The sequence below is a fragment of the Hippoglossus hippoglossus genome, chromosome 20, assembly GCF_009819705.1.
Source record: "Hippoglossus hippoglossus isolate fHipHip1 chromosome 20, fHipHip1.pri, whole genome shotgun sequence".
Taxonomy (NCBI): Eukaryota; Metazoa; Chordata; class Actinopteri; order Pleuronectiformes; family Pleuronectidae; genus Hippoglossus; species Hippoglossus hippoglossus.
Genome location: NC_047170.1, coordinates 16519755 through 16533808, shown reverse-complemented (window position 1 = coordinate 16533808; position 14054 = coordinate 16519755). Strand labels below are relative to the sequence as shown.

General features: G+C 43.6%; 1 protein-coding gene across 6 annotated transcripts in view; it reads right to left on the bottom strand.

Moving 5' to 3' along the window:
- Window positions 1-2344: 2344 nt before the first annotated feature.
- Window positions 2345-14054, bottom strand: part of LOC117753830 (RNA-binding Raly-like protein) — a 78597-nt gene continuing 66887 nt past the window's right edge. For 2 of the 6 annotated variants that reach the window (XM_034572251.1, XM_034572252.1), the window contains exons 3-9: window positions 13778-13853; window positions 12717-12764; window positions 11313-11494; window positions 7417-7533; window positions 5720-5889; window positions 4144-4182; window positions 2345-2821 (exon numbers count right to left, since the gene is read on the bottom strand). In XM_034572251.1, coding sequence (XP_034428142.1) covers window positions 4150-4182; window positions 5720-5889; window positions 7417-7533; window positions 11313-11494; window positions 12717-12764; window positions 13778-13853 — 626 coding nt within the window. In that variant the 3' untranslated portion in view covers window positions 2345-2821; window positions 4144-4149. Of the gene's footprint in view, window positions 2822-3699; window positions 4046-4113; window positions 4183-5719; window positions 5890-7416; window positions 7534-11312; window positions 11495-12716; window positions 12765-13777; window positions 13854-14054 lie in introns of those variants that run through there. The other 4 variants (XM_034572256.1, XM_034572254.1, XM_034572257.1 and 1 more) reach the window with 4 other exon arrangements.

The window sequence follows — 14054 nt, the reverse complement described above, 5'->3', positions numbered from 1 at the left end:
CAAAAATAGTGCTGAATATGAATCATCATCCACCAGACACTTATTGTGAAAGAGGTGTTATTTTTATTTTATCGAATGGATTTTTTAGGGCAGCGCAGCCGTGTGTGTTGACTGGTGAGTTCAGGAAACTGTGCGACGTGACTTTTCCTGGAGAATCTAAGGATTTGAAACATTTTCTTTTCATTACCCGGTGATGTGGTTTTTATTTTCGCAGCTTTTGTGCAAATAATAGGAGACACAATGGAGTGAATGAGGTTTTGTTTCAGGTGTTAAAAGCTCTTAAAAAGGCATTACCACAAAACCACCATAATAGTTTTCAGGGGAGCCATTTTCTACGACTCAAGGTTAAATACTACTGTGAAAAATGTCCACAGAGGAAATGTGCGGATTGTCCCGAAGAACCGTCTTGAAAAGAAGCTGTTAAATGTGTCAAATGCCAGTTTTCAAACACAACACGAGAGATTTCTTTTACCTTGGCTGCAGCGTCGTGGTCATAAGTCTCAGGGGCAGACGCTTAAAAACCTGTGGAGGTAAATCCACCACTCTCTGCTTGACTAGAGGGCACTCGGTGTCGGGAGGGAAATGTTTTCTTTCTGCTATCGTGAAATTACTCCACTTTCCTTTAGGAGCTCGCTCAGGAGGAGGAGGAGGGGGGTGTGCGGCTCGTATACACCAGGTGTCTTATTGCTCCATAGAATCTATGAGGCTACTAAACGGATTCCCATGAACCAACTTGGTGGGAGGATGTGGTGGGTCAGGACAGAACCAGTAAGAAATAGGACGGGAGGAATGTTAGCGCCACCAGCTGTTTATCTTCCCATAACAGTGGTGAATAGAAACGTACACAAATATTCATTTTCTTTAGCCGAGTTTCTTAAAATGTGGTCAAACTTTTTACACTATATTTGAATAGAAATCCATCTAATTGGGGGAATGTGTCACTTTGCATTTCACTAGCTTAGCCATTGTTCAGAGTGGAATTAGCTAAATGTTAACTTGCAGAATAATGGAGCTAAAGTTGGGCGTGAGTGCCTGTGTGTAGGTTTACACCCCACACAGGTGATAAGGGAACAAGGAAGTTTGGATCTGGAGCAATATACAATATTTGTTTTATCATTTATAGCCTGTTCCAACAATAATCCTCTAATTCACATCAGCATCGATAATATTAATTGGGAATTCACATGTGTAAGCTCGTCTCAATGCCCAGAAAATACATAACAAATAAAACATGAAATCTTAAGTTATTTAAGTGTATTAAAAATGCAAATGTTGAAGTCCAATAAAGAAGAGAACACAAGGTTTAAACTGCATCTGAATGAATAACTTTAGTTCTTTTAAATCCTTCAGACCTCAAGTGCAACATGTTTAACAGCGTCCGGAAAGCTTTCACATTAATGAAGTTGTTAACATGAAGTTGGCTCACGTACAGTAAAACATCATCAGCAGAGGAGACACCTGGTTTATGTCGAACCGACGACCTGCTAATGGCCACATCTTAGTGTGTGTGGGGGAGGAAATGAAGCAAACATGAAGTGAATAATTAACAGTAAAACACGCTGGCGCCCAATCACCGGTGACATAATTCAATTTGCAGCTATTTATTTATAATCATGTTAATTGTAATTGCTCAGCTGAAGCTCAAGCCGCTGAAATTTGTATATGTTAGCAGCTGCACGTGGCAGCGGACGCTTCTGCCAAATATGAGCTGGCAGGAATCGTACCATTGATGTTGGTAAACAGTAAATCCTCCGGTGCCAGTGGCCAGTTCAGCTACATCTGCTCACGGTTTGCACTCAACCATAATATTGACTTTCACGGACATCTTGTGTTTTGTATCGTCTCATTTCAACGCAAATTACTCTATATTTACTCATCTTTTTGAAGCGATTGGAATCATGAACGCATATTTACAGTAAACAAGGTCAAAGCATTACATCTTCCACCATTTTTTAAAACCTTACCTCGCTCCCTCACCTACATAAGACAGAATCGATACTGGATACAGAGGGATGAGGAGGATGAGGAGGATGAGGAGGGAGGGCGTTGGCTCGTGAACGAACAGAAATCCATGTTGGGTTGCGCAGGCTGAGCAGGGCGATGCTCCGTGGCAGGAGGCCTGTGCCAGGGCTGGCGTTCTACCACAGGAGGCCCTGTCTGCTTTTGAAAACCTGGCAGGAGTTGGAATATATGATGGAGCAGCCCCGCTGGGCATTTGTGTGATAAATGGATAAAGCAGGAAAAGTCATGCTCACAACTATTGGCTCATGTGCGAGTTAAAATCCGAAACCAGGCGGCAGCGGCGCTTCTTTCATTTGTCTGAATATCACACCGCTGCCGCACGTTGTTCTTCTTTGTTATTTATTCATTCGATTTTTGAGCTATAACAGAAAATCCTTGAAAAAAAGTAAAATTACAGCGCAAACACATTTAAGAAAAGCAACAACGTCAACGTCTCCTTCTTGCAACACAAGTCAATAAGTAAAGTCCCTTTTATTTCCTTCAGTTGTTTTATTTTTTTTTTCAGGAACATGATTATCGCATCATATTTGCAGCCTCTTGCAATGAAATAGGAGTTGCACAGAATATCCAGGAGGGTCAACTCGGGCCGACGCATTAAAATGGATCTTGAATACATTTTCTACAGAGAGCAAATCACACTCGGTTTGTGCCGCACAGTCGTGGCATCTTAAATGTGACTCGGCTTCTCTTGAACACACAACTCACAGTCCAGAATGGGTGTCTTGATTCCTTCAGAGATTCTTTCCCAGTCTCTTAGAAGGTGATGATGAAATTCTAATATCGCGTCTGCGTCCTCACCCTGGAGTGACAGAAAAGAGAAAAACGGACTTAGACACATATCAGGCTCGTGTCTCCTCCTCAAACATGACGGCTGTTTATTAAGCTGGAAATCTGATGAGGATTAAGTTGCATTTTAAGAGCTTGTCCGTTCTGAATGGGCCCCGGAAATATCCAGGGAAGTGCAGATATTCGTTGGAAGAGGGAGCCGCCTGCCTCTCTAATCCTTCTGGACATGAGGTTCTGCTCAATGGGATTTTCTGCCTCCGAGCAAAACATTGATATATTCCACACGACCTCAAGGGAGATTTTCAGGTTTTTAAATCTATGTGCCGGGGAGGTTTAGAGGATCTGCTGAGAGTTTTGAAAAAGGCAGACATGTGGGGATGGGAAATAGATGTGCAACCTGTAGAGGGGAGTGAACCACCTGACGCCTGGATGGATGGACAGGTGATGGAAAACCTTTTGGTATTTGCGGTGAACATTTTAGCTCGAATTCTTACTATAAGAAACTTTACAGCAGTTTTATCAACAGATGTCAAAGGAAAATAATACAAACTATATTTCTGGATGATAGAAAATGAGTCAGCGTTGCCAGATGGGAAACGTTGAAGTATCGTACCAGAAGCTTAACATTATCGTATTTTTATTATCGTATAGGATTAATTTATATTTAATTTCTGCCTATAGATCCCTTTCACCTAAATATTACCCACTGGACCTTTAAATGATTAAACTTTAACCAAAAGTAATGAACAGCTCCCTGAAAAGATGACGAAAGCTAAAATGAAAAAAACATCCAAATAACTTGATTAATGGTCTGAACAGAGTTTTTCTCTTTGCTCATCCAGCAGCAGCAGAAAAGTGTAACCGAGCTGAACTCCGTGTTTCAACATCAACCGTCTCCAACTCATGAACACATTCAAGCCCCCCCGCTACGAAAAAGCCAGCCAGTGGTGAGCTAACTGATGATGTGGCTGCATCATTACCCTGAGAGGCAGGAAACTTTTTACCTCGGGCCTTCACACCCCCTTCCACACAATTCAATTAGATGAAGGTTGTTTATGGGCAGTTCTGGCCCATTGAAATACCATTAATGTTTCCTCTGTCGAATCCGGCATTAGCTGCCCTTCACTGGAGCTGGTCTTCCAAATGTCATGGAGCTCGTGACTGAGCAGATGATTAAGGGATGTTTAGAGAAGTAAGAGCCTCCAGGACCTTGTGCTGCAGGACAACCTCTCAGATTGTCCTCCAGGACCTTGTGCTGCAGGACAACCTCACAGATTGTCCTCCAGGACCTCGTGCTGCAGGACAACCTCACGACGCTTGAATTAAAGCTCTTACCTGATCTCAGTTGTCAATATCCGATACGTGGTTTTCTATCTGAAAAAGAACAGAAGAAAGGATTTCAACTGAGCTCGCAGGTTTTCGTTCATCTTCTCTAAAAGGTCACACGCTCGGCAACAGCAGCCGCACTAACCTGTGGAACAGGGTTTGTTGTACATTATCACGGTCAATGATCAATGTGACCTTCAGGAAACAATTAAATCCATCCACCCTGTCTCTGAAAAATAATCTCTGCTATGAGCGAGGACACAGAGCTTTCATCCAGGACAGCAAACCCATCCATACATGGTTAACGACCAATAAATATAACATGACAGAAGGAGGCCTGGTCAAAAACATGGCCACAGCTGAAACACGGGTCGGGAGACGTAAAGTAAAACAGCGTGACTCTAAATTTCTGGGTACTATATTTTAACTGCTGTGTAATTTGGTGTTGGGGATTTCTAAATCTATAAAGGTTATTAATGTAAGAAATACTTAGATCATCATGCTACATTGATATTTGTTTTACAATATAAAAGCACAAAACATAAAATACTGCCAAAATGGTACCAGTCTTTTTTAAAATTCTTCCATTGTCACATTTTCTTGCCTATTTCACAACTGAAAACTACAATTTTGTGTCTGATGGCACAAAGTAGCACAAAGCACTGAGTCTTTGTCACTTTCACACCGGCACAGTTATCATTTTATCATTCAGTGTCTATTTTGTCTGAATAGCAAAATGCTTTTAAGCCCATCTGAGGAACCAGTGTTAGCCTGAGGCAGCAGAATTAGATATAAATATAGAAACATGAACAAAATATAGTCTACAGCGTGTGTATCACTGCAGTTAACTAAATGTGATGACATCCCAATGACGTCTTTGCTTTCTGCTGCAAAATGAATGAGTGCTTGTAGTTTTTATATCCGATGGACACTCCCATGCAAACAACAATCTTCCACAGCCAGTATCTGTTTCGAATCAGCAATTCTGTGTGTTGTCGAGTTTGTTGGCTGACAGAACATTTTCTCTTTTAAATCATCTTCAAGTTAAAACATGAAACCTTCTCATTTTTCCATAGTGTCATTTTAAGAATTGTAGACAGTTTGTCTACCAAAATAAACAAATTACTGTTGTAATATTTTTTTTATTTCACGACAGTTTTCTTTATCTTTTGAGAAAGAGAGATAAAAATAAAAACCTCCTCTTCCCCCGTTCTACATGCACCATTTCACGGTCAGCTCCACACCCGTCCATGCAGTTCTCGTCTAAAACCCCCGTACTATGTGTCTTAAGCCCTTGGCTTTAATTCCAGCCCGTGAGTGTGTACGTGTGCGAGCCCCGTGACTGTGTGTGGGCTTGTGAAGGGCCATGTTTCCGCCGTCTGAGCCGGGGTCGTCAGGGAGAAACTGTCAGTCCGGGCGCCCTCGCCATTCACTCATGTGAAGCCCTGCTCTCTCAGATCTGTGGCCATGAATAATTCTGGAAAATTAACTTTCAGAAAGCAAAGACTCTCTGCCCACTGGAGAGCTCCCCAAAGTGCCTCGCTCTCTCTCCCTCCCTGTCAGCGCCGTCAGCCCTTTCTCTTACCAGATGGTGGCTGCCCTCCTCGTCGTAGTCGTCCTCACCTCCATCGGTCATCTCTCCCGCCTCCACGTCCAGCTCCCCGTCCCCGGCCTCCTCCCCGGAGTTCTCCGCCGTCTCCGACACCGACTCCTCGTGCAGGGAGTCGCAGTTGTCCTCGTACTTTCTCTGAGACTCTTGGAGTGAGACACAGAGAGTGAAGTCAGCGGGACACCAAGATCAGTATCGGTTTTCTTCCTATAGAAGCTGCAAAGTTGACTTGGCTGCTGTTTTCAGAGACATAAAGGCTTCTCCTGCTGCTTCTTACACTCAACTGGACACAAGCAGTTTGACCTCAACAACAGAAAATCCACTTTCTAGATATTTCTTGATACAGTTTTCAGCCGTCGTTCTTACAAACAAGCAGATTCAGATATTTCACTGAAGCTTTAGGAGCATGAACACAACCAGGAGCATCTCTTTATCACTTTCCATTCAACCTAATCAGGTACATGATTAAATGAAGCGGACGTAGACACTGGCTGAAGCACGATTTAATATTTCTGGACTTCCACCCGGTGCTAAATCGAGTGGATCAAACATCCCTAAGAGGAAACTACTCAGGTGTGGTCACACAGATTAAGCGAAGCACGTTTTCATCCTGTGCAACTCAGACAAATGTGACCAGTGGAGCGAAACAGCAAATGTACCGACTGTACATTAGCTATAAGCTACGTAGCGACAGACACATGCACTGTGCCTGTGGGGGTGTGTCCGAGCTTTTCTGTTCATCTTAATAGAAAAGTTCCCTCCATTATGTACCTCCAGTTTTATCGTAAAGCAAATCCAGAATGTCATCTGGTTACATCTTTCCAAAGCCTGTGTGCACTCACGTCATCTCTAAACTTAATTTTGTGTTTCCTATGCAAACTGTCAGATGTCAAATTAAATTTCAAATATGAAATATTACAGTAGGTGATTTGAAGGGGGGGGGGGGGGGGGGGGGGGGGTGGCGGGGTGTGTACCTCCAAAAAAGATTCCCTTTACAATCTTTGACACAATGTTTTATTTTTTTAGAAACAACCTTATGTTGAATACATCAATAGTTGTATGAATATATGATCAATCATGGCGTCTGCCGCCTTTCTTTGATAAACACGCATTCAATGAAACTTCTTCTTTTTTGAAACATTTCAAAGAAAAGATTGTTTTTCAAGCCTTCACATGTCATCTTGAGTTTTCACTGTTCTCTTTTATCTGCTCTTGAATTTATTCTCACTTCTAACAAACCCCACAGAAGTTTGCACGAAGAACCAAGTTCTGTGATTTTTCTTTTTGTTTTGTTCTTTTTGTTGCTTTTGAACTGTCGCAGTCACAGAAGAAAATGTGGGGTTTTTAATAAACAGTGCAAACATGCATTTTGGAAAATTTACAACACGCACTCTTTTTTTGACACAAATTCCTTGTGACCTTCACAGTGAGCTGCACTCGGAGCCCGTCCTGTGGTGCAGGGCGTCTGTAAAGACCTCTCATATAAACTGAGTCAGCGTGGTGTTGACGCCTGTTCACTGATATGATGGAGAGCTCTGCTGCTCTTATCTCCCACAATGTCACAAAGACTTATAGCCGGCGTTGAGCTCTTAATTTCCCTCCCTCAGTGGTCGGCGTCCTTTTCCCCCTTTATTTCTCTTTCCTCCCCCTCCTGCTGTGATCCTGCTCCTCACCAGACTCGGCTCGCTGCTGCTTCTCAATCTTCTCCAGACGTCCGAGTAAAGAGTCGATCTTCATCTTAATCTGAGTCAGCTCCCGTTTGATGGTCTGAAGCTGGTCCGTCTTCACTGCTGAGGCCCGGAAAAAAGAAACAGAAACAGAGCGTCTTCATTCATAGCTTGGTTAGTTTTTCATTTAGCTCTAATGATGCCGCCTCACGCGGTTTATTACCGACTGCACGCTGTCATCAGTTAATATGCTTGGTTTTTAATTTTGGATATCAAATCATCTCTCTTTCCTCGGGGAAGAACATCTCAGTCCGGCCAACTGCAAAGTCACCGAGCTGAAACTGTGGACCCGCTGTTTTCAATTTGAGGATTAGTAGCAGGCTTACGCCCACCACCCTGCACAGCGCAGCTCATGTTCTGCACAATAGTGCCAATATCTCTCAGTTGGCATGAGAAGCCAACTGAGAGAGAGAAAGTAATATGATATTATTACATAGACACTTAGCTTTTACTGTTCCCCGTAGGAGGGGACTGCTGCAAAAAACTGGGGCAGTGCTCGAGTCGCACACATCGTAGATTTATTCAGTGATAGTAAGTTCCCTCTGTATCTTATCAGTTAATAACAGAAAATACTGAAATATGAAATGTGGTTTCCAGATGTAAATCAACATTGCTAAGGTTTAATATTTTTCCAGACTGTTTTTTATGGATGGTTTAGACTTTCTGACCAATAGGAGGAAGACACAACCCAGGTAGGTGAAGACAATAGGACGTACGAATGTCTGAAGAGCAGATCAACAGCAGCTCATGCACTATTTTAAACATCAGCTTTGTTTTGTGTTTTCTCTGAAATCTAAACAACCTGCAGCAGGAATTCTCAAATCATTTTAAACAGTTTTTCTTTTTATTAACACCGGTTTAGTTTCAGGCTAATATGAAATTTTGATGGATTTAAATGAACTCAATCCACTGTGTTGCTTTCACACTTTATTCTTAACACACTCACTGTAACTGTGGCTGATCATTGCCTCACTAACAGAACCACATGAGAAACACGGGGCACAACTTGCCCTCCCACAGCTTCTGTTTACTGCCTCATGAATTATTGCTTTTTCCCTCTTCCCCGCTTCGCTTTGCTCTCCGTGTTCACTCCACAATGCACGTCTGAGTTTTTTGGGGGAAAATGAAGCAAAACCAAATCATGTCAAAGTTTGCCTTTGATCCTCGATGTGTCGCACGCAACGAACATCTGCTGGAAATTTCAAAAAGGAAGCCGCCGTTAATTCAATCAGGCCGAATCTCACGGTTGCTGAAGAGAGGATGCTCTTCCTCAGCAGCTTGAACCGAGCAGATTAAAGAATCCGGACCCTGAAGTAATAAAATAATCGTATTCCTTAACCCTTGGAAGCTGAGATGTGTCAGGTTTTTTATTTTTTGGGAGCGGAGGGGAGGAAAACAGACAGCATAAGTTGAGACGGGAACATAAAATTCTCTTTGACACCTCTCAGGTTCCGTCAGGGCTGGCGAGCGGATGGATGAGCGCTCGGTAAACAAGCCCACGACTTCCTGTAAAGCTGCAGCCAGAAAAACCAGCGGCGGGAGACCAGACGGAATCAAAACATCCGCTGTGTGGCATCATGTCGGCATTCGGCTCTTTAACTAAAGTTTCTCTGTGTACATTTACACCCACACAACCTCACAATGCAGAGCCCCCCCCCTACATGTCTGTGCACTGCTATGTATGAGCTAAACTGATGCATAAAACATAAACATCTACGCTCTGAGCAGATGTCAGTGCATGAGAGAAACGTGTGACGTATTAGCCTGCACTTAACTGGATTTCCCAACAGGACGTTTTAATCTTTCAGTGGAATTCATGCTGACAAAGAACCCGAGTGCTGCTTAGGTAGGATTCAATGTGGTGTAGTTACTTCTTTAAAAAGCAGCAGGATTTTAGAGAAAGGGCCACACGGATGGCGATACACACGTCTCATGTTTCCTCGTAAAGCAGCCGTCAAGCCCTGAAGCTCCAGAGACGCACAGAATGGACCTTTGTGCTGCGGCAACAAGGAGAAAACAGTGGATAAACAACGGTATCTCCGACTGTCTCTATCTCCTCCTCGGTATCACCTGCGTCCGTGCGCACAAAGCAACTTCCACAAACGCTCATGTACACACTCGATTCCTTATTCCAACGCTATCTGAGCTCGCGGTGGGCAGCTTACTAGTTGTCGTTTGAAGATAAGAAAGTGTGGAACAGTTTTTTAATTTATCGCCGCCTCCAGGCCTTTTTCCCCCTTTGTGCTATCAGTCTCATAAGCTGCGGAGAGAAAAGCGAACACGTCCTAATCCAAACGGCGTTTCATCAACACGGCGTCGAGGGACGACTCGGGTTAAAGGAAACGGGCAAGAAGGAAAAAACGACATTGTTATTTAATCAGCATTAAGGGAAGATTTAAGGAAACGAGAAATGGATCTAATTTTAGGAGCTGGTGATGAACTGCAGAAATGTTTATCTGGGGGATACTGAGGGTGAATCTCCTGAATCACTGGTCTATGAAGATTAAACCGGACAAAGAGCTGGTGAGGCTGATGTAACTCAGACCCGAAATAGATGATGACAAGCTCCCAGCTCGGAGGTATTAACAGTATGGAGGATGCTTGGGAGAAATCTTAACACGGAATGAATGGAAACATGATTATTTTACCATTTTAATGTTTATCTTGTATTTGTGTTTGATATCACGTCATCTGAATCTAAGACGGAGTGTTTGGGACTTAATTTTGGACAAAATCTGTTTAAATCCAATCTTAATATTGACAAACTGTAAATTGTTTGAATATGAATTCCTACGTCAACCATTTTAAGATAGATGTTGTGGTTAAGGCCCCGGAAATGAGTGTAAATCATTGTAATTTCCTCTGAGATTGTGTGTGTGTGTGTGTGGATCAGTGCAGCCTGTGACTTTATTACTTTATTACTATTACTATTAAGTTTAATTTTATCTTCAGTCTTTCTTCAACAGAAACAATAGGTCCAAAGTCAACCTCATCCCCATGATCCGTCCGTCTGACAGCAGTTTCTTTATTTCCCCCGGAGTGAATTGTTGTACACGAGTCCTGCAACCTGCCCACACTGACCCACCCTGTTGGACAAGCTAACCTTATTCTCCTGTCCAATCTATCTGGGCCAAAGTCTTTACCAGCGGTGATTTTTCATGGTCCTGGCAGAAGCGAATTAGTCTCCCGACACACAGCAGCGTGGCTCAGACACACGACAGAGGATTCATTGACTCTGTCCAAAAAAGAGGAACGAGATGGGCTGATTTCCCCCTTCGCTAAAATACTAAATGCGAGCGGGTTCTCCTGACAGACCTCACCAAGCTGCTCGCGCTGATAACACCGGCCGAGACGGGCAACAATGAACAAACACTGTAGCCAATTACACGGCCGGCTACGAGTGGTGAGGCGAACGTTGAGGAAAACACAGCTGACCACGGCTCCACATAGATGCCCCCAATCTCACGTTAATTACATTTAGGACGTTATAAAGCATCTCCGGCTAATCAGACGACCCAATGAGATCCAGATGGATCCCGGAGCTGTTTGCTGAGCGGGCGCTGCTCCGAACGCTCAGATTGTATTTGTGTTTGTTGTTTTTCTCTCCCTCTACATCGCAGCGCGGTTTGTTCAGAGCTGCTGGATTGAATTAAAAAACTTTTCTCTGCGGCGTAAGTAGCACAGCTGAATCACGTCGCCGCCTTCTCCTCCCCGAGCCTCTCCGCCGTCACTCTTTTGAAAGGGACTGAATGCATATTGGCGTAATTGGACTGCGTCACAAACTCTTGTAAAAACACTAGACAAGTAACAAACACAAAAGAAGGACCTTATACTGTACGTACGTTTGAGCCCGGAGGAGGAGGAGGATGTGGGAGGTCTGGAGGATGAAGAGGAGGAGGAGGAGGATGTTTTGATGGGGAAGGAGGTCTTCCCGCGGCGGGAGGATGGAGCGATCACCCTGGAGCGTTTGAGGGGGATCACGGCTCTGGGTGGGGGGGCCACTCTGCCATGGTAGTCGAAAAGCCTGGAGAAATAAAAACACCAACGATATTACACTTCTCACACAGTTTTTATAAGTTACTGTATCCAATAACACGTCATACAGCATTTTGAAAACCAAGGTTTATCTATTTATTTCACCTTCGGCTCAAGTGCTGCATTGCAACGTTCATATCTATATGGATTTCTCTTGGATTCTTTGTCTCAGCCTGTATAAAACAAAAGGTAGACGCTCACCTCCACAATAATCCCCTCACACATCCTCTCAAAGTGAAGAGGATAAAGAGAAGAAGGCACTAAATGTCAGATGAAGGTGTCAGCGTCGACTGTGACAGTGGACGTCAGTCACGGCTCTCAACAAGTCTGACATTTAGAAAAATGCCTCTGCAGATAATCACTCGTATCGCCCGCAGATAAACGAGGGAGACAACAGACAGCGTTTTCTGCATCGGCGTGTTGTCTTGTGCGTTCAGCCATTTTGACAATCGGACTATTTAAAGGTGCCTCTGAGGGACGGTTAGTAAATTGAATCTGACAAGGGGGGGACTTTTAATGAGGAAGAGTCAAAGTCTGAAGAGAAACTGACCATTAAGTAAAGCCCTCCATCCAAATAGGTGCTGTCCGGTTTCAGCTTAGAATCATAACAAGGCATTGGAGCCATATCAGGCTTTGGATTTCTAAACATGGAACGTGTTTAGCCTTTAAAAATGAAAAACTCTGCAACAAAAGTATAAGAAATGTATTTAACAGTCTATTCTTCTGTTTGTCCAGCTAACTATTGTACTACAGTAGTAACCATTCATCATTATTACTAAGAACATCATAGACTCTATGTAAAGATGAGCAATATGGCGGCTCCCCAAAAGTGGAGCCAAATCATCTTTATCATCTGGCTGGCTGCAGTAAAAACCCTGTCTCCTTCATGTTAGTGGATGGGACATGGACCACATTAGAAAATTCAAAAGTACAAGTCAAATTTATTTTTCCAAAGATGTAATTTAAGGTGTATTCTGCCTCTTTTGCTCTCCACACGGACTGTTTACCTGCAGGCAACCTAAGCCTGCTCACACGTGATTGGTCAAACTAGAAATAGAAACCAGAGGAACCTTCTGGCCCCAAAATCTCCTCCCTCACCTACAGATTTATTCACATGCAGGATCTTTATATAGAGATTAGGGCTCAGCCAAGGGGGCAATAGTTCCCTTGTTCGGTCCCAGACTTGTTGCCATGATGTGAATGGTACGTACCTGTTGTAGAAATCATCCCTGTAGTACTCGTAGTCAAACTCATAGCCACTGTAAGAGAGAGAGAGAGAGAGAGAGAGAGGAGGGTGAGGCAGAGATAAAGAAAGGTTGTGTAAAGAGGAGCCATTTTGGATCTGTCAGGGGATCAAGCTCAAGCTGTTCTGACTCGATTGGACGCCCTCTGGTTTTTGCCTAAAGCTCACGGCAGGTTCAGCAGCGAGCCTGAGCCACGCTGGCACGCAAAGACCACAGAGCAACAAAGAAGAAGGAAGGTTTCAGAGGTGGAAAAATACAGTCGGGGGAACGAACTCCGACCCCGGAGAGGAGAATCAATGTTCCGCACACGCTCAGGATGGCAGGTCATTTAGAATTCAGAGGGAGGAATAAAACTGTCGAGAAGAGGAGGATAGAGACGAAGGAGCTGTTTTGAAATGTTGCTACTCTCACAGGAATTTGAATTAGTATTAATGCATCGGTTTTGCCAATTTGGAGAAGTGTAGCGTTGGGTTTTTGCCTCTGCTCTTCCTGTTTCATAATTACCATATTACATCCTGGCTGTTTTCAGCTGCAGCTATAAAATGCAAATTAGGCTTCATGATAACACAATGCACAACAAACAAAAATTAGTGAAAGAACATCGATTCAGAGAGAAACTGAGTAAATTGGTGGGAATATAAACTTTTCCAGTGGACAAACTATTAGTAAAGAGGAAAGTGTCACATTAGGCTTTGCTGCTTTCATCTGTGTGCGACCAGGAGATGTGCACGGGCCAAAGGAATCAGGCTGATGCTTAATGACGCTTGTAACAACGGGCTCTCCTCTGAGCTCCACAGGCCTGTGACCCACAGTCTCCAGTCAAGGCTGTGGAAGATGTGGAGCGCGGTAAAAACTCAATTAGAACTTCAAGGTTCAAAAGGAATAGAATGAATAAAGAAAAAACACACGGGAAACGTAATCATCATTTTCTAAATATTACTCCACGTTTACGTCAGCGGCCGCAGCAGGATGTGGAGGACGGAGGACGGGAGCTGTGAGGAGGAAGTGGCGAGTGGGACGGGTCTCACCTGTAAACGGCGGAGAGCGGCCGCTTGTTGCCGGGCTTGGGCCTGTAGGGCTTGGGCTCGCCTGCCATGTTTATGTCTGCAAAAGAACACACACACACACACACACACACACACACACACACACACACACACACACACACACACACACACACACACAGTCAGATAAATCACTCCTGAGTCATTCTTTAACACCCCCCATCAAGCATTTATGAGCAGTATATAAACCATTAATTAATGAGATAAAACCTAATATATATAATTGTGTGATCATATAGTT